This window comes from Triturus cristatus, chromosome 1_2 (genome assembly GCF_964204655.1).
Source record: "Triturus cristatus chromosome 1_2, aTriCri1.1, whole genome shotgun sequence".
Lineage (NCBI taxonomy): Eukaryota > Metazoa > Chordata > Amphibia > Caudata > Salamandridae > Triturus > Triturus cristatus.
The window spans coordinates 818236157-818261360 of NC_140580.1; the positions used below are offsets into that span (position 1 = coordinate 818236157).

Consider the following 25204-nt stretch of genomic DNA (forward strand, 5'->3'; position numbering starts at 1 on the left):
TGCTTCATTGAGAGAAATCTGGAGCCCTTAAAAACATAAAAAAATGTGTAGTTCACTTGGAATTGGATATAGATTTTTCGCTCTACGCTTTAGCGCTCAAATCTGCATTTTAATGATGGTTGATTGAGAAATTCCACCCTACATCTTGTACAGAAGGTTAGGGGCCCGACTCTTGAGAAAAGGCACCCCGTTGATTTAGTTTTTAGCACTATTTCAAATTTGCAGATACTACAACCTATACCAGTAATATGGTCAGACCATCACTTGATATCTATTATTCTGCACTCCCCCTCATCCACAAGCGGTCCATCACAGGTCTTGAGGAAGGTCCGCTGCTGGTCGCAATTAAACAATGAGGAATGGAAAGATACTCTTAGCAAATCTAAGCCTGAATTAGGTGAGTATATTCATGTGGCTACATCTAATTTCTCCAGCTGAATTAAAAACTCCTTGGACCAGCAGGATCTTGCGCCACTCAGGCATACGCCTTGCTTATTTCTTTACACGCCATCTGCACTTTATAAGTTGCATATTCTTTGGCACTGCATTCTGCATCTTAATGTTATGGATTAGTCGCATTTTAGATGTTACTATTCCCTGCATGACCATGACGCTCATATTTATTGGCACACTTTTAAGGATTTTAAAATGACAATGCATTTTTTACATTAAGAGACCTTGTACTTATACAAGTTTTTAACCTTATACTGTGATTGTGATATATGCTCCGGCACAGGAAATGCCCTTTTTTAGGTTGTTTTTTTTGCACTGTGTACTTCTTTACTAAGTTATTTGTGTTTTATGTACCTTGTAATGATAAGTAACCATACTATAAATTTGAACTTACTTACTTACTTATACTCTTTGGACCAGGTCATGCAGTTGAAATCATTTAAATGTGTACAACAAGGCAAACAATCTCCTTGGTTTCCCCCCACCTGCTGTCACTTAAGAATACGAAGAGTATCTATCAACAGACATGAGGTCAACAATCAAGAAGATGATATCAACCAATTATTACTGAACTTCCACTCATAATCCACTCATCAAACCGCTATATGGGAACTTCAGAGATACCTAAAATCCCCCTCAGTTTTTACCTTTACAATACAGCCACTGCTTCACAAGATTTTACCAAATGCACTGACCTAGAGCATTACAAAACGTCCATTCGTGAGGTGAAATTATGTTCACTACAAGGTGGAGGACAACTTATATGAAGAGCATGGGTTCCAATATTCTCCGTTTAGTTACTATATTACAAAACTGAAAATCAAGAATGACAGCTCAAGGAAACTTATACAAACAGAATAGATTTTTGATCAGGTTCTGTAGTGCAAGGCTGTATCTTCTCTTTAATAGTTATGGATGGGGTAAATATTTTTGCCTATCTAAAATATATTAAATGGGAAAAATACCTGAGCAGAGAAATGTCTGAGTCTAATGGATCCAGTATTTGGGCCTGGATATTGAAATCATCAATATGTTCCTATAATGGGGTAAATGTTTTAACCTTGCTTCCATTGTTATCTAGAATGGGATCAATCCACAGAGGGTCTAATATATTTGGTGGACATGTGTAAAAGCACTGCATAAGGCACCAACTCGGCATTTGAAAGGAGATCAAAGCTACTGCTTGTGAAATATTTGGTAGTATTGCTATTGTGTATGTGTGAAGATTGGGGGGGTTGCACACTATGCTGGCTGGTCAGTAAATTTGTCTCACATCCCTTCCTGATAGTCTTTCTGACTTCTCTATAATTGTCGCATTCCTTCAGATAGTGTTCAATTAGCATCAGGCAATTGCAAAGCCTGGTTAAAGCCTGAAATGTGCATACCATGGAAAAGACCGCAGCAACACATCCAGAAGTGGATCACCGACACAATATCGAAAACAACAATATCCTGAAACAAACATTTTGTGTCAAAAATATAATTTACAAAAATATTGTGGGCCTATACTTATAATGGGAAGTACAAAAATAACGCGAAAAAAAAATATTGTTTCACACTAATATCGTTAAAAAACATACACAAATATTGTTTTTAATACATGTAGTGAAAAATAGTAAATGTTACATATATTAATTTATAACAATAAAATAATGTAAATTAAATACATTTAAGTAATATTTAATTAAAAGGTACCAGTTTTCTGTTTTTACTGATTTTTACAGATAAATAGAGACAGAAAACAATGTTTCCTGTCGGTATTTATTTTTTAAAGGGTAAAAATACAGAACATTTTGTTTTTTGTGAGTGACTCTCTATGCTGTTCTCCATACATTCTAGGCCAACAGCTGAGCAGATAAACATCATAGAGAGAGAAAAAAAATAGGACAGGATTACATTTCCTTAAATACAGGCATATGTTAATAATTATTTGTATATTATGCCAATATTTACCTGTGGATGAAGTTTTTTTTGTTATATTTGGCTGCCTAAAATTAGCTAAAAGGTATTCAATATCAAAGTATGAGTGCGTGTTTATCAGCTAAACGCGGAAATATACCATTTTACATCTCCATTTATTCTCAAAACACAAAATAAATATGAAAAAATACCAATAACCTTTGGAATATCCTGGTCTTCATTTTTTCTCTATTGATTCAAGGTATTTTACAGCTCTAACTCTTTTTCCTGAGTGGATTTCACTGACTTCTCCATGTCAGATACACTTGAAAAAGGCCCTTTCAGGCCCTGCGATACCTGCAGGAAGAAAAGGCTGCATATCGATGACCCACATAAAGACAGCCTTTATCCTGATCACAAACCTAAGGACTGTAAGTTATATCACACTTTTTCGTCAAAGTCTTTAAAGGACCGTGAGGGGAGGCTTTTATTATGGCTGCAGAGGCTTAAAGACAGCAAAAAATGCCATAGATGTACAAACAGCCTTAGTAGAATGAGCACGAACCTTTGATCGTAGGGGTTGACCAGCTTGCTGGTGACAGAAGAGAATTGCACTAGAAATCCATCTAGAGATGCTCTGTTTCGTTAAAGGAAAGCCTTTTAAAGGTAAGTGTAGCCCACAAACAGTTGATTGGTCTTGCGGAAAGATTTCATTTTATCCAGATAAAATTTAGGGCAGTCTTTTAAGTCCAAAGAATGCAGAGCTTGTTCAGCTGTTTGAGGATTTGGAAAGAATGGTTTTAAAACAATTGGTTCATTAAGATGAAAGTCCGATGGGACTTTAGGTATGAACTTTGGGTTAGTTCATAAGATCACCCTTTCATGTTTGTATTGTATAAAGGGTTCATGTATGGTGAAAGCTTGAAGTTCACTAACTCTTCTTGGGGATGTAAGGGCCAGAACAAGAGCAGTCTTCCATAAAAGGAACTTTAAGTCGGCTCTATGTATTGGCTCAAACAGGTGTTTCATAAGCTGAGCAAGCACCATGTTGAGTTGCCATGTTGGAGGCGAAGACTTCACAGTTGGAAAGGTTCTGAATAGTCCTTTAAGTAACTGCTAGACAACAAGGAAGGACTCTCATTAGATCTCCTAAAACGTGAGATAGCCGCCAAGTGAACTTTGATCAAAGCATGAGCCAACCCTGACTTTGCTACATGGAGGAGATACGGTAAGACTTCTTCCGGAGATGAATCGAGGAGATGTACCTTTGCAGTCACACACCAGATACAGAATCTCTTCCATTTCAAAGAATACGTTTTGTTGGTACTGTCGGCTCGAGCACAAGACCGGATCTCCCTGCACTCTAGAGGAATGTTTAAGTTTTGAAGCTCTTGCATCTCAGGTGCCAAGCAGATAATCTCAGAGAACCTGGATCCGGGTGTCAAACTTGGCCCTGGCTCATTGTGAGAAGGGACGGAAACGGCTTCAGAGGAATTGGCGGTCGTATGGCCAGGAGATGAAGTTCCATGAAACAATGTTGGCGAGGCCACGCTGGTGCTATTAGTATTACTTTGCAGGGTTCTGCCTTCATCTTCTTCAGCACCCTTGAGAGGAGAGGAATTGGAGGAAAAGTGTAGGCAAATACGCAGAACCATGCTATTGAAAATCCATTCCCCCAACTTCTCTGCCGGGGATGCCAGCTTGCGAAGTGTTGGCATTTGGCGTTGTCGCTTGTGGCAAACAGGTCTTTAGTTGGTTTACCCCACTGGGAGAAGATTCGGTCAAGTGTATTTTGGTTTAACTCCCACTCGTGGCAGGATGTCTGTAGTCTGCTTAGTGAGTCCACTATGGTAGTCTCCTTCACTGGTACATACTCTGTTCTTAATGAAACTCTGTGTTGAATTGCCCAGTTCCAAATTCGTTGAGCTTCTTGGGAGAGGGAGAGAGATCGAGTTCCTCCTTGTTTGTTTAGATAGTGCATTGTCATAGTATTGTTTGTTTTGACAAGCACTAGAGAATTTTGTAGCCTGTGTAGGAAAGCTTGTAGGGCTAGAAAAACTGCCCTTAGTTCTAGGAGATTTATGTGTAGGCTCCGCTGAGAAGGTGGCCACTTGCCACTGATCTGAAGTTCCTGAAGGAAGGCTCCTCAACCTTCTAGAGAAGCATCCATTGTTATTACCAGAGGAGAGGTTTGTGGAAGAAAAAGTAACCCTTGAGACAGATGGTGAGGATGAGTCCACCAAGATAGCGAGGTGACCATTTGTGGGGTCACTTGGATTAGGTCGAACATTCAGTTGATTTGAACCCATTGAGTGTTCAGAGCTTCCTGAAGAGGACGCATGTGTAGACGGCAGTGGGGTATCAGAAGAATACAGGAGGACATCATGCCCAGCAGAGATTTGTATAGGGGCACCGAAAGAGACTTTCTTTTCTGTATGCGTCTTGCCAATGTTAGAAGTTTCTGTTGTCTTTCCACTGTGGGGTAACTCTTTTTCAGAACAGTATCTAGTATGGCTCCCAGGAAAGTAACTCTTTGAGAAGGCCGCAGGACTGATTTCTCTGGGTTTAACGTGCGACCCAATTGGGTGAAAAGCCATAGACCGGCTTCGGAAGACACTTTGAGGCATTGTAAGAAGGGGCTTTGACGAGCCACTCATCGAGGTAAGGGAAAACTTGGTGATGATGTTGTCTGAAATATGCCGCTACTGGTGCTAGGCACTTCGTAAAAATGCGAGGGGACAAATTGAGTCCGAAGGGTAACACTCGGAATTGATAATGCCTGTCGGCTACAGCAAATCTGAGGCACTTCTTGTGTTTCTTTCGTATGGGTATGTGGAAATATGCATCCTGAAGGTCCAGGAATGCCATGTAATCGTTCCCATTGAGTAGCTGTAAGACTTCCTGAACGGTGACTATGTAAAATGATCATTTCTTGAGGAATTTGTTTAGATTTCGCAAATCTAAAATTGGCCTCCACTTTTTCGCCTTTTTGCGCACTTAAAAAAACAGGATTAAAAACCTTTCCCGCTCTGATGAAAAGGAACATATTATATTGCTCCTTTTTGGATCATGGAGATGAATTCCAGCTGTAATAGGCACAAATGCTTGTGAGACAGTGGATGAGGAGGTGTTGGAGGGGGTGGCTGTATGAATTCCAGGGACTGGCTGAATTGTACCAGGTCTAAGACCCAACGATCCGTTGTAGTTTGTTTCCAATTGTGGAGATAATGGGAGATTTTGCCTCCTATCTTGGGAGGAGGTGAAGAAATTGTAACCGGCAGAAGTGGGAGGTCATTGGCATCTGGCAGACTCTTTCTGTCGTCCCGCCTTCCCTCAAAAGGAAGATTTATTGTAGGCAGTTGCAGGCTGTTGTCTCTGAGCAAACTGTGTCCTGTATTGCTGGTTGGAGGAAGTATAGGAAGGATACCGGAATTGCTGGTAACCTCCCCGGTAGGATGACTGGCTTTTACCCCATGCACCACGAAAAGGCATCTTTTTATACTGGAGGGTACCCAAGGCTTTAGCCTTGTAGGTGTCTTTTTTGATTCCCTGAAGGGCTTAGTCGATATGCTTACCAAATAGTTCTTCTCCATCGTAAGGCATATCTAAACTTTTTGTCTGAACTTCAGGCCTGAATGATGTGGCCTTCAGCCATCCTTGGCGCCTCAAGACTGAGGCCCCAGCTAACAGACGGAACCCAGTGGAAGCAATGTCCATCGCACAATCAATTATTTCTGATGCGGAGCGTTCGCCCTCCAGTAAAACCTTTCTTGCCTCCTCCTTAGTTTCTTGTAGAAGATCGTCGATATAAGGAGCGATATCTGGCCACATTTGTCTGTTGTAGCATCCCAGCAAGGCTAAAGAATTGGGCGCCCTGACTGCTAACGCAGACATAGTCGAAAAGCGTTTGCTGATGTTGTCCAGTCTCCCACCCTCCTTGTCCGGAGGGGCTGAAAGCGGAGCTGATGGATTCTTTGACCTGCGTTGTGCCACCTGAGCAATCACTGAATCATGCCAAGGATCACCTGCGAGACAGGCAGATGCGTCATCAGGGGCTTTATATTTCTTGTCGAGCCTCGGTAAGACTGGTGGAACTGTAGCTGGGTTTCTCATTATCTTTACTCCCTGTTCCCAGGTGTAGTCAATAATGGGCATAGACCTGACTGATTTTTTGAAGGGTTCCTTGAAATTTTAAAGGAAACAGTCTTGTTGATGAGCAGGCACTGGAAGTTCAAAACGCCTGGCTGCTCTCTCCAAGAGGTTATGAAAGCCCCTAATATCCTCTGCAGGCGAGTCCACTTGCGGCAGGGATGGGGACGCTGGTGGAGGGATAATGTAATCATCCCACTGGTCTTGCCGTGATTGGACATCTTGTATTTCCCCTTCTTCCAGCTGTTCCTCTTTCTCTACATCTGTGGATGGAAGTTGCTGTACAGGCACTTGAGGCATAGGAAGGGGTGGAGGTTGACTTTGAACCACAGGAGGTGGCAGATGCGCAGGTGCCGGAAGCGGTGTTGACAAAGGAAATCTATTTTTAAATCTGCCAACATGAACTGCAAATCAGTTAAAAAAGTGGAGGGAATACAAACCATCTCTGGTTGCAATTGTTGCTGACGTCACTGGTCAGAATAGTACGGTTGTTAGTCATAAAACTCCTCATCATCGGAGTCCTCCTGGTATTTCACATTCAACTCCGAGGGACTTTGTGCAGCCCCAAACAGCAGTCTTCATCTGAATCGTCATCATCATCTAAGAGATGAGTTGGTAATAAAGCTTGGACCCTACTTGGAGAAGTTAAGGAAGGTGTTAGCCTCTCTCGCTGAAATTTTGATTGAAAAATCAATTTTCCTAATTCTGATTTTGGTGTCGTCGACGAGGTCGTCGACATAAACGTAGTCGTCGATACACATATCTTCGTCGAAGAGTTATTGGCGGGCATTGGTGTTGATATCCCAGTCAGAATTGCCATGGATGACAACACCGTCGTCGACGATGCATCTCTCGTCAACAAGGTCGTAGACGACGTAATGGGTGAAATCGTTGACAAGAGAGTAGTCGACAGTAGACTTGTCGTTGACACAGGCAACGCCGTAGAAGAAACACTTGTTGTCATCTTTGACGTCGGGAATTTTGTTGTCGTCAACGACAAAGGACCTTGACTTGTCGATGAAGACGTTGTTGATGATGAAATTGAACCCAATGAGACAGTAACCGTGGCAACGGTAGTCGCCCATGATGTAACCCAACGACTGTCAATGGAGATCTTGTATTCCTACCCGGCCCCCTTTTCTTGTTTTTTAAAGTTTTTTCAGAAACTCGGCTGAAGCTTAGTCCCAAGATGGCTGTCAACACTTCCTGGCTGAAGTGTTGGCAGCCAATCAGATCTTAGCACAAGGTCAGGAGGGTTCGCAGAGCCTTCGCGCCTCAAGATATAAAAATTTGGATTTCATTTAATATCTCCCAAACTACTGAATGTATTTACACAAAATAACCAAAAACACTCTTTTTGGAACAAGAACTACCTTTCTGCCAAATTTGGGGTATTCCGTTCAGCGGTTCGGGCTGTAGTGCTCTTCAAAATCCCTATGGGAATTAACATTGGGAAAACATATTTTTAGCCCCCCCCTCCCTTTTCTCAGCACCCGCTTGAGGTATTGCTCCAAAACTTTCCAAGCACAACAAGAATCACCGGTGCACTTTTGTGGGAAACTTCCATGATGATTCGTCAAAGGGCCGCAAAGGTATGGTCAAGTCAAAAAATGCTTTTTCTATGGAAATATGGCCCTAACTATAACTAACTACTGTCGACCGCCACTAGGTAATTAATATATATACTCCCACACATATACAGTTACTCACACACAGACTTATTCAATACACATGGAACTCAAAATATGCTACCTCAGAGGAGCTCATGGTGGATGAAGGTATTTTGTATACTAGTACATTGGCAGGATTACTCTTTGCTCCACCTTCTAGAGGTAAGGTCACTTCAGTAGAGACTGACTCCAAAGAGGGATTCCATACCGCCCATCGAATCATTTGCATGTACGATGCTCTAGAGAGGACATTTGCAGGAGTCTAGAAATAAAAGGCACAAAGAAAAATAGTTTGATCAACAGACTCAAAACATTCATTTAAATTAAAAAATAAAACAGGATATTGTAGGGTTATAGACGTTGACTAGAGAGCAGGCTGGAAAAAAGACAAACAATAACATTTATTTAGCTGTTTCTATGAAGATTCCTGTCTTTGCTTACTTGAGGAAATACCAAGAAAGATGCGATAACCTTCATCTGAATGTCTGTAAGCGGGAGGAGCACCGCCCAAAACATACGCCTGCTGTTCCAGATCCAGGATAATGTGCTGGGCAGATTCCCATGTGCGGTGTGCCTTGTGCTGGATCTCGAGAAAGCCTTTGATACTCTTGCATGGCAGTATTTATTCGAGGTTCTGCAGAGGGTGGGATTGGGTCCCCAACTAATAGCGTACATACGGTTACTGTACACCGGGCTTACCACGCGGGTTAGAATAGGTAGGCACAGCTCACCCCCCATTTCGGTCATGCGTGGAATGCGCCAGGGATGTCCCCTGTCCCCCCGTAATATTTGCCATTGCAATGGAGCCACTGGCGGTACGACTGAGGGAGGAGGGCGAGCTCTGGGTTATACCGCTGGAGGGCCATACACACCGTGTGTCCGTGTACACGGATGACCTCCTCATCTATGTCAGGGACATCGCGGCAGACCTCACCACTCTTTAGACCGCGCTCACTGACTTTGAGAAAACCGCAGGGTTGAAGGTAAACTGGGCCAAATCCTCCGCTTACCCCCACACCCGGATGAACCTCACTGGGAGGTCAGTGTGGGAGTCTCCACACTGTCCTGGATGGGAGATGCCCCAAGATGCTTGGGAATTAGACTCTATCATACACCTCAGGACCTCCTGTAGGGCAACCACTATCGGGCGCTCTGAGGGCTAAAAGGCCAAGTCAACTTCTGGCGCACACTGCCCCTGGCCACAATCGGAATGGCAGCTCTATCCAAAATGATCACAGGCGCCCCGGCTCTTCTACTATTTCGCCAATGATCCGGTTATCCCCCCGCGCTCCTTTTTTCAAGAGCTAGACTCGTTACTGACCTCACTGATCTGAGGGAAGGGCCGCCGTAGAGTAGCCCTGACAACACTGCAGCTGCCACGAGACGGGGGCTGGGAGCCCCATCCTTCGTGGCCTACTTCCTCGCAGAGCAACTGCAATAGCTATCACGATGGCCCGCGAGCCGAAACCTGTGGGAAACGGAAAAACAAACAGGAGCTATGTCAATTCCGGAACTGACCTGGATGCTCCTCCCAGGGACCAAGCCCAACTCGGCGCACCTCCTATTGGTTAAAATGGCCAGATCCTGCACCCTACGAATACATCGTCTATCCAAGGTGATACCCATATACTCCCCATTATTGCCGCTAGCGGGCCATGCCAAGAGGAAAGAGTACCACGCCACGGGTGAACTGCAAGTGTGGCTAGAGCACGGGCTCACCGAGATAGAAGCCCTTTCCACTGAGTGTCAGCTGACGTCGTTCGCAGGGTTAACTGAAGAGAGTAGGCTTCCTGCCGGCCAGTTCCTCTTACATCGACAGCTGGTGGCCGACTGCAGAAAGACGTGGGACCTCACGGACGGAGAACCCAAAACACACCCCGTATTGCATACGCTCCTAAACATAGGGACGGGGAAACACCTCATCACATGGATCTATAAATCCATCATGGAACTTACATGTGCACCCCTAACACGACTGTGACTCCACTGGGAGGAGGAATTCGGCCAGGATCTCCACGACAAAGAATGGTTCACAGCACTAGAACACCACAAAAAAGTGTCCCACAATCAAAGGTTCAAAAACACCCAATTTAACATACTGCAACGCGCATACCTCACGCCGGGGCAGCTTAAGTGCTTCTTCCAAGCGACACAGTTCGATTGCCCCCGCTGCCACACCCCTGAAGCCCCATTCATTCACATGTTCTGGACCTGCCCCACACTGCAAGCCCTCTGGACAACAGTGCACACAATACTGCAGACGGTCACGGGCCTGGCGGGACTCACCACATGAGAGGCATGTGCCCTAGGCATCTTTAAGCAACACAAGCAGAGAAAGGTAGAGACCTGATTTGCATTACTAGATATACCCCTCGCAAAGCGAAGCATTGCAATGCACTGGCGCTCACCGGGCGGTCCCCCAATCGCCACATGGTGGGGGGTGGTTAAGAAGTGGGGCGCGGCCGAGGAGGACATCATCAGACAGGGAGAGGCAAGCAGCACGCGACAAAACCCCATTTCGATGGAATGGTCAATGCTCCTCCATAACTTTGTACAAACACAGGCCACCCCGGTAGAGACTCCACAGGCCACCCAGACGGAGTAAGGTCCAAATACACCTCGACCCTCACAAGGCTCCACCCCCCCCCCTGTAATAGACCACCCCCTCGACCACCCTGAGTAGATCACCCCACTAGCGCTGATGGGAAATCACTGCTCGCTGATAATGGACTTGCAAGGAGCAATACCCCTATCCCCCGCCCCTTCTCCCCGAGTTCCATCTCCCCAGTTTGGTTGGACATATGGATCGTCCCCCTCTCACTGTCACACATAGACAACATAAGTCCAACACTCGCTCCCGGGGAATGGTTATTCCATAAGGCCCCCTGACATCCCCAAACAGGCATGCATCTAGTTCTGCCCCATACACGAAGAGGGGCACCCCCCTCAATGGACATGCAGTTATCCACTCTGAAAATGTTTACAATGAATGTTATGCTAGGATAAACACTATCAACTGTTATATAACCTGTACAATAACTGTAAAAACCAATAAAAAGGTTTACAAAATAAAAAAATCTGAATGTCTGTAAGTAAGGGTTTAAGAGTTAAAACCAAATTCCTTGACGGACATACTTGCAGGAATACTGGTGTCTTGCCTGCTATGGGATACCCCTCCAACTTGCAGCGCAATTTTCCTCCAGAGTCTACAGTTGAAAGGTACTCTGCTGCCTGAAGTCTGCAGCCTGCAGTTAGCTTGTGGAGTACTGTGGAGCTTGTGGATATGATGCCTGGCTTGTGGAGATCACTGCTGCTAGACTGAAAAGGATTGGTTTCCCTGGGAACAATTATGAAGAAACCAGAAGATAAAGCAGATTAAAAAGCTGCCTCAACAACGGTTCCACAAAACGTTTACACTTGAGGAAAAAAAACTTAATTTTTGCAACTTTCTTTGACAGAGGAATCGACCTAGGAAGCAGCAACCTTCTCCGATAGACCAGGCGTGTCTCATTCAGAGGATTTCGACCCAGCCTTTGGGTCTCCTGCATCAAACAACAAAGGGATGGTAGGGAGGCCACAATTACCAGCACACACTGGAGATTGCTCAAGGCACCATTCCAATTGCTTTTTGCACACTATGAAAATCTAGAGAGGCAGCAGACATATGCAAATCAGCCATTGTCCTGTCCCAGCAGGAAAAACCGAACTTGAACTGCCAATTTCTTGGCTCGACTGGCTGAACAGAATCGACATACATAAAGTCATGACGCTATCCTGAGCCCCTGACAATGTGCATGCATCACAGCTGCGCTAGACCCGATACTGCGTGAGGGGTGGCTGTGAGGTATGTTCCCACCCCAATCAGTATAATCATCCATTGAGCCTACGCTGCCCCCCTCGCTGCCTCCCGCTACTTGTGCATGTGACACTAACAATATTACGGCTGGGCCGCCAAGAAGCTGCTAGACCCGGTCCGCCGGTGGCTTGCGGAGATGTGGGGTGCCTGCTGGGTGGACCTCGCTGATTCGGCTCCCCGCTCCGCAGCCACTGCGCGCCGCTACTGCTGACGCTCCCCTTGTTAGCGGCGCCCCCGACCACAAACACAATGGGGAAGGCTGATGCCAAGCAGACCAAGATAACCTTCGAAGGCCGCAAGTCCTCCAGAAGCGGAGACCCCCTACAGGAGGCCGGCGAGCAAGCCACACAGACTGATGCGCCTGTACTGCAGGACGACAGCATACGCTCCCTATTACTTGAAGTTAAATCTAGTCTGAACACCATTAACTCCAAGATAGACCACTTGACATCCCGCCTCGACCAGATTAAACAGCGTGTGGACTCCCATGACACCCGCATAACACACCTAGAGGCCAGGGTCTCTAATGCCGACGACACCAGCGCGGAAAATCGACAACGCCTCTTAAAGATGGACCAAGTTCTAGAGCTTATCCACGCAAAGAACGAAGACCTTGAATCCTGCTTCCGCAGGAACCATATCCGTATTATAGGTATTCCGGAATCCACCGCAACAGGTAAAATGGAAGACTACCTAGAATCCCTGTTACGCAAACTTTTTGGCACAGCTGAGATTGACGGAGTACCATACTGAAGCGGAGCGTGAAGTGGCATACCTTGGCCGCAAGGTGCAGGCCCGCCGATACAGAGAGGGCGACCGGCCTGGGAAAACCCTGGCAAATCTACAGAGAAGTCTGCATGCTTCCTACTACATAATAGAGCTTTCTGACGACACTGTGGGAAGGATAACGTCCCCCAGTGAAATAGTCGGTAAAATCTCGTCATTCTACTCCCAACTTTACACCGCTGGCGCGACGATGCCCCCAGATGCTATAGTTTTTTTAACATACAGGATGTCCAGATAGAACCGTCGTAACAAATTAATGATTGAACCAGACCTTAGACTTAAATTCCAAAGCCCGTGTGATTTATTTCACTTTTCTTTTACAATTTTTGAAACAAACAAGATTATACCATTATTCTCATGTCATCTTGTCGGGCAACACTTTTTTTGAATTGACATTTGCATGTAATGTTTACTTCCAAAAAATATCATACACAAACAAGTTATAGTGCAACACAGTGAAATATGATAGAGCAACACAATAAACGTGTGATATTCCCAATTGTGATAATATATAATAAGGTACAAGTGATCAGTCCTTGATTAAAATACACTGGGCGGACACTAAAAGTTCATTGACAGAAGCTCCGGGATTAATCATTTTGAAGGGTGTTGTCCTTGCGGGGAAAGGAGGATGTAGAATATTCCCTCGTGGCACACCCTGTATGCCTTTTCCCAAGCGCTGATGTTATAGAGCAGTATCTTGACTTAATCGAGCTGCTATGGCTTAGAATACCTAGATGAACCATTCACTACCAAGGAGATCGTGAGGGTCATCGCTGGCCCCCCGGCCTACAAAGCCCCGGGATGAAATGCGCTAACTCCTGCGTTCTATAAAGAATATGCGTTTATCCTTACTCCTCATCTTGCCGAAATGTACAACAAATCCGTCACGCTTGGGCAGTTCCCTCCTACACTTTGCGAGGCGTTGATCACTCTCCTCCTCAAACTCGATAAACCTCCCGACTGCTGCGATTCATATCGCCCATTATCATTAATAAACACTGATAATAAGATATACACGAAACTACTAGCCAATCGCCTCCTTCCTCTCATGTCTTTAATAGCCAACCCAGACCGGTCTGGCTTTATACCGGTCCGCGCCACATAGCACAACCTGCACACCATCTTTTTCATAATGCACCAGATTAACCCTGCATTTCTGGCGGTGGCAGCCCTGTTGGATTTTGATTCATAAATGTCCTTTTCGCTTTGCTTTGCTAGGCCACTGGGGTCTCAGCCTAGCCTACATTAAAAAAATCAAGTTATACACAGCCGCTGGCCCGCATTCAAATCAATGGACAAATAACAGATCCCGTAAACATTACTAGGGCACAAGGTAGGGCTGCCCGCTGTCGCCAATGCTATTTAACCATCGCGATGGAGCCGCTCACAGCCCGGCTGAGACAGCACCATACACAGCGTGGCATTGGGTTCTCAACCCGTAGCCTGGTGACCTCCATGTACTCGGATGATGTTGCATTGTATATCTGAGAGCAACAGGAAAACTTGCCACCAATGACTAGGGAGGTGATTCGATGGATACTCCAGGATACAAATAAATTGGAGTAAATCTATTCTTTTCCCCTTAACCGACGCGATACTGCCCTTCCCCACGAATTACCCAATAAAATGGGCCGTGGGACCGATTAAATATCTTGGCATATGGCTAAGTAGAGACATAGATGAGCTTTGGAAAGCTAATTTCGGCAAAGCCATGGAATGGCTGGAAACTAAAATTCTTGCATGGAAAAATCTTCCACTCTCCTTGGCAGGCCTCATTGCGATTGCTAAAATGGTTGCTCTGCCTAAGCTTCTATATCTTTTTTTAAATATCCCATTGCCGCTTACCGCGCAGTTTTTTAAAAGACTACGTTCAAACATCATCACCTTAATATGGGCAGGTCAAGAGCCGCGCATTGCCTATGAAACCTTGACATTGCCCTTTTCGCGTGGGGGAATGGGGGCTCCAAATTATAAGCTTCATGCATACTGCGCCCAGGCCAGCTTCCTTCATTTCTGGCTACACCCAACGCCCTTCCAATCACATGTTGCGATTGAGACGGATCTGGTCTCCCCCTGGCTGCTACAAACCGTGCTGTTCCTTCCATATAAGGTCCCCAGGGATGAAATTAACACATATGAATGCATGCGCTGGGCATGGGAGGGGAACCACAGGCATACAATGTACAAATCCCTGCATACACCGGCGATGCAGTTAGCAAACAACCCCTTTTTCCACGACTACAGACCAGTGGTATGGCGCGCCAGGCTGCGACAATGGGCATACGCACTAACGCTGACCTCTACCTCAATGGACAGTTTCTCTCTCTCCCTGACAACACAACTTCACTAGATAACCTGCTGTATTATCAAATCAGGGCAACCTGTATAAACATCCATGATACATTCCCGGACTCCCCACCGCCAAACACGGCGCTTGAGTATGTCTACACCACTGCGTCCCCTCGCAATCTTGTCACTAAACTATACACGCTCACCCTTGCAGCTTCCCCGGCGGACACTGAGCGTGCGCGCTGCACGTGGATGGCGGACCTAGTTGTAGGTCCTTCACCAGAACAGTGGCAATACTGCTGCAACCATTCCAAAAAATCTCCCCTATTTACCGACTGCGCCAGATGCATTTTAAATTTTTACACAGACTCTACCGCACCCCAACGGTACTCCACAGAGTGGGGTTTGCTGTGGATACGTGCTGTATAAGATGTTCGGCACCCAACGCAACATTTACACATTTAGCCTGGACATGCCCAAAGGTGGCGGACTACTGGCAAGGTGCGTGCTCAATTATTAGCGCTATCACCTCCGAATTTATCACACCTGACCCCTTCATGTGTCTAATGGGACATGTTGAAGAAGTACCAGATGCTAGCCGTAGACTGGTCACAATGCTGCTGGCCAGGTGCAGGGTGGAGATTCACTGGGGCCGTAGGCCGGCACCAATACCCAAATACAGGTTAGCGGATGCAGCATACTGCCAGATGCACCTGAGTATTGTAACTTGATGCCACTGGTGACCAGGCTGCACGATATCTGGGGCCCCCTGGTGACACATCTCCGCCAACTAGATGACCATGTCCCTGCCCATGCAGACCTGAATGCCAGTGTAATCCCTGACAGTAACTAACCCACTACTTTATAATGTGGAGCCGTTGAGACCTGTTTACATGCCAGCCCAAAATAATGTTTACATGCCTAGATATTCACTAATTGTTGTGTACTTTCTATGTGCCATTGCCGACATGATACTCTGCCATTAACCTGGACTGAAATGTATAATTGAATGCATAACTTGTAACATGCTTTACTTTCAATAAAGTTTAAAAATTAAAAAAAGGAAAAACTTTCATAAAGTACTGTACAACGTGAGACCCAACATGAATGTTATCTGTATACTCATACTAGCCACTGCTAAGCAGCTATACCTACCAGCAGTGCTTTAAATGGGCCGGTACTCACCGGTACTGAGTACCGCCACTTTTTAATTTTCTCCCTTTGAGTACCGGAACTTTTCCTTGGCCAAGGAGAGTACCGGTACTCTTAGGGGAAAGTCAGGCAAGGCAGAGTCAATGGCATTGGAGACTGTGCAGCTGCGCATAAAGTGCTCTGCTCAAATGCTGCAGAAACAGAAAAGGCAGAATGGAGGGAGGGGCAGTGTACACCTCTGAAAGGAGCCGCTGCTGAGCAATCCCGCAGAGGCTCATTTGCATCACTTAATGGCTGTTAGGGGTTTTGGATGCCCTACGGCCCTCTGTGAATGAAAGTGCAGGGTCCAATCAGACCCTGCCCAGTCAATCACACTGTAGGTGTGCGTGTGACGCCAGGGCTACCCCTACCATGTCTTGGGGAAAATTAAATCTAATTTACTCTCTGTGTGACACCCGAGATGAGACTGCACGCACCTCGCAGCTCCAGTCTGCTGGCAGCCAAAGCGGAGGGAGGGGTTGTGGACGGTGGGGCAGTGTATCACCCACTATCACACATTGGCTCATCATCAATCAGCTGGATAGTCGACTGTAGGGCAGGCAGACAGTCCATCAGCATCCACACTACTGGCTTTACCTGTCCCAGCCAACCTGTGTCTATTTGGCAAGTTTTATGTAGTCATCCGAATTCCAGTATTAATCTAGTTAAGCGACATGCCCGCTCCACTTATTCCATTGTCCTTCTGCACATGGAAGGAAAAAAGCAAATACACTACAGATAGCAGAAATATTTCTATGTTATCAAGCACAATTGGCTCCAAGAAAATGTGGCCCCTATTAAATGACTGCCTCCAAGCTCCGCCTCTAGTCCCACCCACAATTGCCCCTCCCCCATTCACTGCTGAAATTGATGAGTACCTGCACTTATTTTTTCCCATTTAAAGCACTGCCTACCAGGGATTTTCACACATTTTTTTCCACAACAGTGATGCTATCTTTTACTTCTACAGCCCCTTTATCAGATTTGCTCCATTTTTGGGGAATTTTTCATAAAGACAGTAAAACCACAAGGTGATGTAAACCACATAATAAAAAAATAAATATAGACATAAAAAGAAATCTCAGAATAGCCATGTACAAAATAACTATACTGTAGCAGTGAGGAAATTAATATCCTTACCTTTCCATCAAATACACGTGGCGCTGAAATTACATATTCAAGTTGGAAGACAACTACAAATGATGGATGATTTACCATCTCTGTTAAACGCATTCGACTTCTCATTACAAGTGCTTGTGGCGAAGAACTGCAATTGAAAAAAATATCATGTTTCATACATATTAAGAACACCTTACACAAGCTGCGTCTTTTGCTTAAAAAATACTTTCGTTCATTTATTATAAATATTTATCTGTGATAGTCATTTTAGTATGGCTCTAGCTTGAAAAATAATTACCATTTACACTTTTCATCTATACCATCAATGCACTAGTTATTGCTTTAAGACAAATGTATATCCAGAATTAAAATCTGTAAATGATAATAATAGTAAGTAAGTAAGTAACATATTTGTAAAGCGCAAAATGTATGCCGAGGAGTAAAAGCGCTAAAAGCAATGCTTCAAAAACTAGAACAGGGAGAAAGTTACATAGGTTTAGAGGAAAAAAAGCCAGGTTTTAAGAGACTTCCTGAAAGAAAGTCAATTAGGTTGAGATCTGAGAGAGGAAGGCAACGCATGCCAATGTTTGCCCGCCAGGTAGGAGATGCAGCTGCCTCCCCATTTGGCCTTTCTGATTCTAGTGATGGCGACCAAAGGGGTATTGGCAGACCTCAACTCGCATTGGGGGACGTACCAGACAAAATTTTTCTGGAGGCCACACAGTCCAAATCCATGCAATGCCTCGTAGACCATACATAGTGCCTTGAAAGTTATCCTCTGTTGGACTGGCAGCCAATTTTGGTCCTTGATGCTGTTCGATATGGAGCTGAATTTGGGAATTTGCAGCAGCAATCGGGCAGCAGCTTTCTGCAGAAACTGGAGTTTAGACTGCAAAAGTTTATAAATTCCTAGCTAAAGAGCATTGCAATAGTCTATTCTGAACAGTACCAAGGCAACTGTTACAGTTTTTTGCATCTCCAATGGAATAAAAGTGAAAATCTTTTTAAAGATCTTTAAAAGGAAAAACACGAAGATGTAATGTGATTGATCTGTTATGAAAAACAGAGCTGGTTATCAACCAGAACACCCAGATTTCTCACTTCATTTACTGGGTCAGGACACGGACCGGTGTCATCCGGTCACCAGGAATCATTCCAGAAGGAGGGCCCAGTCCCAAACAGTATTGAAACGTTTCATCTCGTTTCTACAAGTATCACCTTCGTTTTCTCTGTACTAAACTTTAGATAGTATAATAGTAATAATAACAAACATTATTATTATTATTACCATTAGTTTTAATATTATGTTTATTATAACAGAGGTTTAACGTTTTCTTAGGAGCCCGAGCCGGCAAAGCTGAGTGAAGGGGTACCTAGTCTTGATTCAACCTCATGCCACCTTCTTCCATCTGCCTGCATCTCCTGTCACCATCTCAATCTTGCAGGTTCTCGGTCATTCTGCTTTCTCTCTTTGTCCCTGCTTCCCACCTTTCTCTTTCTTTCTCCCTTTTCTGCATTTTTCGGTCTTATTATGGGTTAAAGTTTGATGAGGAACAATAAGTCCTGCTCCCTATAAAATGGAGGTGATTAAAGGTGGAGGTGACCTCCACCTGCAACGACCTGCACAACTCAAGCACAGCAGGCAATATCTAACAAACAATTTAATCTTTAATACACTACAATACACATACGGCTCCCCTAAGCCACAACCTGCTCATTATAACACAGTTTGGTCCAAAGGATCAAGAACAAGATTTGGATTAGGAAACCTGCTAGGAAAATGGGCTATGTCGACTAAGTGAATGTCTCAGCTTGAAACAGCCATGCTCAGATTCATTGAGCTCCTTGTGTAGCCAATACAGCTTAGGCCTCGGACCCTAAGGCTGTTTGTTGCGTTACCAACAGATAGCTTACACCTGTTGGTCAAGATGGTTGCCTGGCAGCACACCTGCCATCGCGGGGAAGAACACACTTAGCTCACCCGCTTCAGGATCAAGGACTGTATGGTTGGGATCACGGACTACGTGGCCGACTTTTGCAATACTTGTAGGGAAAAAAATGACTGAAAAAGAAACCGACTAAAAAAGAAAATCAGGAAATACAGAAAACCTAAGATATTGTACTTAAAGAGTGGATCATCTTGAGGAGAGCGTGGCAAGAGTCAAAAGTAAGCACCGGCGCGGGCTTAGAGCAAGACGCATAAACAAAGTAGGTCGCACACTGCAAGACGCATTAAAGAACGGACAGTTACAGGAAAGTCTGAAAAGGGTGCGTAGATAGCGCAGCAAAGTCCAAATGATAAGAAATATAAAACTTCAGCACAGTACCTCAGAGACACCACAAAGTTCTTGAAACTCGAAGCTTGAGTGAAATTCAGGAATTAGCACTCTGGGGTTCACCGTGTAGACAGGATCATCGCCATAAAATTGTAGTAAATAACTCACGTGTCGCAGGAGATGGTTGAGATGAGTTTATTCACTGACTACATGCTAGCAGAGCCCACACAGCACAGGCGCCACAAAATGCAGCTCCTGCCTCAACAGTCCCACTGCAAGTGAGATCTCAACACCTAGGTAACCACATACATTCCAAACAATGACATCAGAATACCTACATTCTAAATAACCATATCAAGTGTGAAAATGTATGTGAAGAAATACAATAGGGTTTTTACATGAAAACATGCTCCCAAACTTTGCAAGGCAATAATAGGGAATGTATAAAGAACAAAGGCAGGAGCAATGTCCTCCGCTGCAAAACGACAAATGTACACTAAACCGATTGTTTGTTCAAATGTAGTCCTACCTGTGCTTTTTTATTAGCATGCTTTGGTGTGTAATTCGACCAATCTACACCTTAAGAGATAGGAAGAGGAGAGCTTTTGTGAAACATACAAGACAATAATGATAGCGGTGACTAGGAAAATAAGCAGGGACAAAGCCAGTAGGACTGAAATTGGATTCCAGACTTTTGGTTCTGATAAAGCAATTGTTTTCTTTTGTAGTTGCTTTTGTAAAACTTAATTACAAACAAATAATTTTGTTTTGCCAGAAAGCGCACACTGGGACAGTATTCCCTGGTACTAACGAGGATAACTTTTTGTATAGAAGTGCCCATTGTGCAAGAGCAGAATGCTATCTCTGACACTGAAGTTAGCCATTTCTGTGAATTGGGTCAAACCAAAAAGGTCAGTAAGATCGGGCAGGTGAAATTCCCCTCTAGGCAAATCTGGCTGTCAAGACAGTAGTTCTTGGTGAACATATGGCACAACGCCCACATAGCTACCTGGCGGATGCCCAGTGCCGGAACTCCACTTGTCAATGCAGTGATAGCAAATTTGGCCTTGGTGGAATGAACGTGCAGTCCTTCTGGAGGCTGCTTTTTGGTCAATGTTTTGCAGATCTTGATGCAGAGCACCATCCAGCAGGAGATGTTTTGTTTCTGCATGGCCTTGCCTTTTTTGCACTCCAGCAAACAGCATAAAGAACTGGTCATCCACCGGTGGTCTCTGGTACGATTGATCGATGTAAACGCCCATTTCCCTTTTAGGGCCCATACAATGGAGTCTTTCCTCTTCCTTAGAAGGGTAAGGTGGAGCATAGAACGCCAGCTGGGTATGGCCAATATGGAATGGCGTTACAACTTTCAGCAAGGGGACACTCGCACCCAGTTTGTGTGAGAAGGAGATGGTGAACGGCAGGTTAACACAGAGCCTGAAGCTCACTCACTCGCGGAGGTGATGGCAACGAGAACCACCGTCTTGAGGGTGAGAATCTGCAAAGGACATCTGTGAATCAGCTCAAAGAGAGCACACATAAAATATGTGAGGGCCAAGTTATGGTCCCACTGTGGTGTGGGAACAGGACAGCGAGGCAAGAAGTGTTGTAGTCCTTTCATAATAAATGCATCACAACCAATGATTAAAACAAGCAAGGTTGATCCGGGCAACTGTAAAAAGGCTGATAGAGCCGAAAGGTACCCTTTAACTGTGCCTAAAGCATAGCATTGCCGGACAAGAGACAAAACAAACAGATTGGCAGATAACTTGGGCAGGAGGATTTAAATCTGGCATGCGCAGCATCAAACCTCAGATTTGTGCGAACAACACGCAAATACGGTTTTTGTTGAGGGATGCCTGGCTGCCAAGATGACATCAACCACCTACGGAGGAAGGTCAAAAGTGTTCACCTGACACCGCTAAATCTCCATGCATGAAGGTGGAAATTGCTAAGGCCTGCGACCAGAACCCATCCCTGTTTCTTAGAAATCAGGTCCTCCATAAAGATGCTGTAGCCCAGGAGCTCTGGATACCATACTCTCTGTGCCCAATATGGGGCCACTAGGATGACTTGGGCCCAGGCATTTATGATGTTCTTCAAAACTCAAGGCAGAAGAGAAATTGTCGGGACGGCATACAGGAATCCCAAGTTCCACTCTAGGCAGAATGTCTTCTAGCGAGAGACTCCTTGAAAACTCCCACACAGAGAACCGCTGACATTGCGTGTTCTTGTGGTGGGAAACAGATCAAGCCAAGATTATCCCCAGTCGCAGAAGAAACTTTGCACCACCTCTAGGTGCAACTGGCATTCACAATCCGCTAGGAGTCTCTGGGAAAGTCTGTTCACTCTGTTATTCAAAGATCCGGCCGGGTGGTTCACCACCAGGAAAATACATTGTTGGTCCAGTCACTTCTAGAGGTTTAGTGCCTCCTGACACAGGGCCTATGACCCCATTCAGCCCGTTTGTTGCAATACCTCATGACAGTGCTCTTTTATGTCAGCACCTGTACGACCCTCCGCCCTTGATGGACGTAAGGAAGGCTTTCAACTTCAAGTGATGGCCCGGAGCTCCAGCAGGATGATATGGAGTCGGGCTCCTGCCTCTAAATTACACTTCTCCCAGGTGGCAGCTCAAACCCAGAAGTGATGCATCAGTCATAACTGTCAGCTCTGGGTGGGGTCGGGAGAAGGGACTGCTGTTCATCCATTCGTGGTGCAATAACCACCAATACAGATCTTTCACAGTCTTTTCCAAAAGAGGGGTCCCTCTTCGCATTAGGCCCACTGAGACTTCAGATCCCACTGCAGGGTCCGCATATGCCACCTGGCGTACTTGACAAGCAGGATGCAGAAGACCATCAGTCCCAGCAGCCTGAGTCCACCTCACTGAGATCCAGGACACAGGCTGAAAGATCAGGATCATAGCCTGAATATCCTGGAATCTCCTTTCCAGGGGAACAGCACACAACCGAACAATGTCAAGAATGGCTCAGATGAAGGGGAGTCTCTGAGGAGTTTGCTGTGACTTCGGCACATTGATACTGAACTCCAAGGATGATAGAAGGTTCGCTATAGTCTGGAAGTGATTGCCTGGGGCAAGCTCACCATCAACAACTAGTTATCGGTGTAGGGAAAGACTGGGACCTCCAACCTTCTAAGGTGTGCTGCGGCCATCACTTCTGTGAACACCCGAGGTGCGCTGGTGAGACCAAAGGGAAGCACAGTGAACTTAAAATGCTCTCATCCCACCACAAACCGCAGGTAGTCCCGATGGGCCTGCAGAACAGGAATATGGAAATAGGCCTCCTGCTGGTCTAAAGCCGCCATCCCATTTCCAGGGTCGGTGGTAGACAAGAGTGAGCGTCTTGAATTTTTCCTTCCAGAGAAAGGGTTTGAGACGGCACAGGTCTAAAATAGGATGAAGGCCTCTGTCCTCCTTTTGCATCAGAAATTAGCGGGAATAACAACCATGACCTACTTCTGGCGCAAGCAACATCCTGATAGACCCTTTTGCCAAAAGAGCTTGCAGTTCCTGCTATTATACAGACAGACGGACTTCCGTCAGCCATTCTGAGGATAGCAGAAGGCGGAGAGGCAAAGAAGGGCAAGGCGTACCCCTTTTGTGCCATCTGCAGGACCCATCTATCCAATGTTATCATCTGCCAACCCGGCAAGAATTGGATCCTGCCTCCATCTGGGTGGCTGTTGGCATTAAGGGCACACTAATGAGGTTTGGAACGTGGGGCCGCAAGTGGGGGGGTTCAGTAGCCTAATAGGCTCATTAAAACTGACCGTGGGCTCAGTCACAGTCAGCGCGACCGGGAGGTGAGCGAAGCTCTGCGGCACACTATACTGGCCAGCTGGGGTGATCCTGGGGTACCACACAAGCGGTGGCTTGCCTTGGGAGGAAAATTGGGCAGAGTTGCTTGAAGGTGGGCCAGGCAAGGGCTGTGCCTGACCCTAAAATGGCACCCGGAGCGAGGTTTCGGTGCTTACATCAGGGTCTCCACAGCGCAATAGTCTAACAATAGGACTGTTTTCCCACTTAGTCCTGCTCCAGCCTCACTCTCTCTGAAAGAATTGCATGGGGCAACAGTGGAGTGTCCTACTACCCCATGCCCACACATTATTTCGGCCTGACCTTAAGATGGCTGTCCTGGCCGGATCCCTGGAAGCTTTGCTGCAGAGTGCTTAGAAACCCAACAGCAAGTCTTTGCCTGTTTTTTTCTTCTGGCATGCGGGACATCCAAAGTTGGAAGGACAATTGTGTTATTAACTGGACGATTCCCCACCGCAACCCCTATCCCACCTATAAGGGCGAGCCGAAGAGTGAAATGGACGGCGCTTCCCAGCAACAATTGGATGGGTGCTACCAATCGATCTATGACGATGCCCCTGGGGCTGAAACCTTGAACACTGTACTTACCGTTGAGACTGAACAACATGGCCTTTGCCCGGTGGAGCTGTTTAGGCAGCTATAGAGGAGTTTGGCTCTGGGTCACTCCCTCGGCAGTCACCTACTCAGCCGGACATTGAACACAGCTTTTCCTCATCTCCCCGTTATGTTTCCTTCCCTCAGCAGCCAACATTGTTTTTTGCCTGTGTTTTGCTATGCTCTTGTAACGGATGTAATTTGTGACTTGTAACTTTATGTTCCTCATGTAAAGCGCTCTGATACCTTCGAGTCTAGCCAGCGCCATATAACACTTTTCAAATAAATAAGTGGATGCTGCGGCCTCAGGCACGGAACTACTGGGCACCCTGCTGAGGCTGGATTGATTGCCAGTGTAGGGTACCTCTGCCAAAGCCACAAACGGAATGATAGGGCTGATGTAGTAGGAGAGGTGGGGCAGATAAGCCTAGGAGCATGCTGTGCCGTACTTTCTTCGAACCACAGCAGAGCAGAATCTGACTTGTCCTCAAACATGCTTGTCAAAGGGCAGGTCCATGAGGGACAATTAGACATTGCCTGAAAAACCCATTGACCGCAGCCAGGCCCGGCGGCGAATGGTGATGCTGGTGACAATTGCTCGTACCATGGAATCGGTAGGTATCCAAGCCACAATGAATTGTGTACTCGGCTGCATCTCAACAGTCCAGTATAGCTAAGGTTAGGACAAGTCGGATTTCTTGGAGGACTTGAGCCACTGAATCCTAAAGTGCGTAAGAATAGCAGTCAAGCAGGCAATTAGTGCTCACGGACCTGAGGGCCGGGCTAGAGGAAGAGGTCTCCACTCATCTGGACTCCCTCAGGGGAGTAGTCAGCAATGTATTTGGATTCGACTGATTAGTAGACACCTGCACCACCAAGATTTCTGGGGAGAGGTGCTGAGACTAGAATGCACAGTAGCCCGGGGCAGGGCAGTGGAATCTCACAATTTGGCAACTGACTGGGAGCCCACAGCAAGGTTTGGCCCAGTCCCCTAAGAAAGAGTATCAGTAACTGCCTCATTGAAGGGGAGGAGGCGCTCAGTAGATGTTTGCCCCTGCTGGGGCACTTACATCAAGAC

General features: G+C 45.8%; 1 protein-coding gene across 1 annotated transcript in view; it reads right to left on the reverse strand.

Annotated features, from left to right (window-relative positions):
* Positions 1-25204, reverse strand: part of NPHP4 (nephrocystin 4) — a 969441-nt gene that overhangs the window by 527614 nt on the left and 416623 nt on the right. The window contains exons 9-10 of the mRNA XM_085608868.1: positions 17437-17563; positions 8254-8433 (exon numbers count right to left, since the gene is read on the reverse strand). Coding sequence (XP_085464994.1) covers positions 8254-8433; positions 17437-17563 — 307 coding nt within the window. The remainder of the gene's footprint in view (positions 1-8253; positions 8434-17436; positions 17564-25204) is intronic.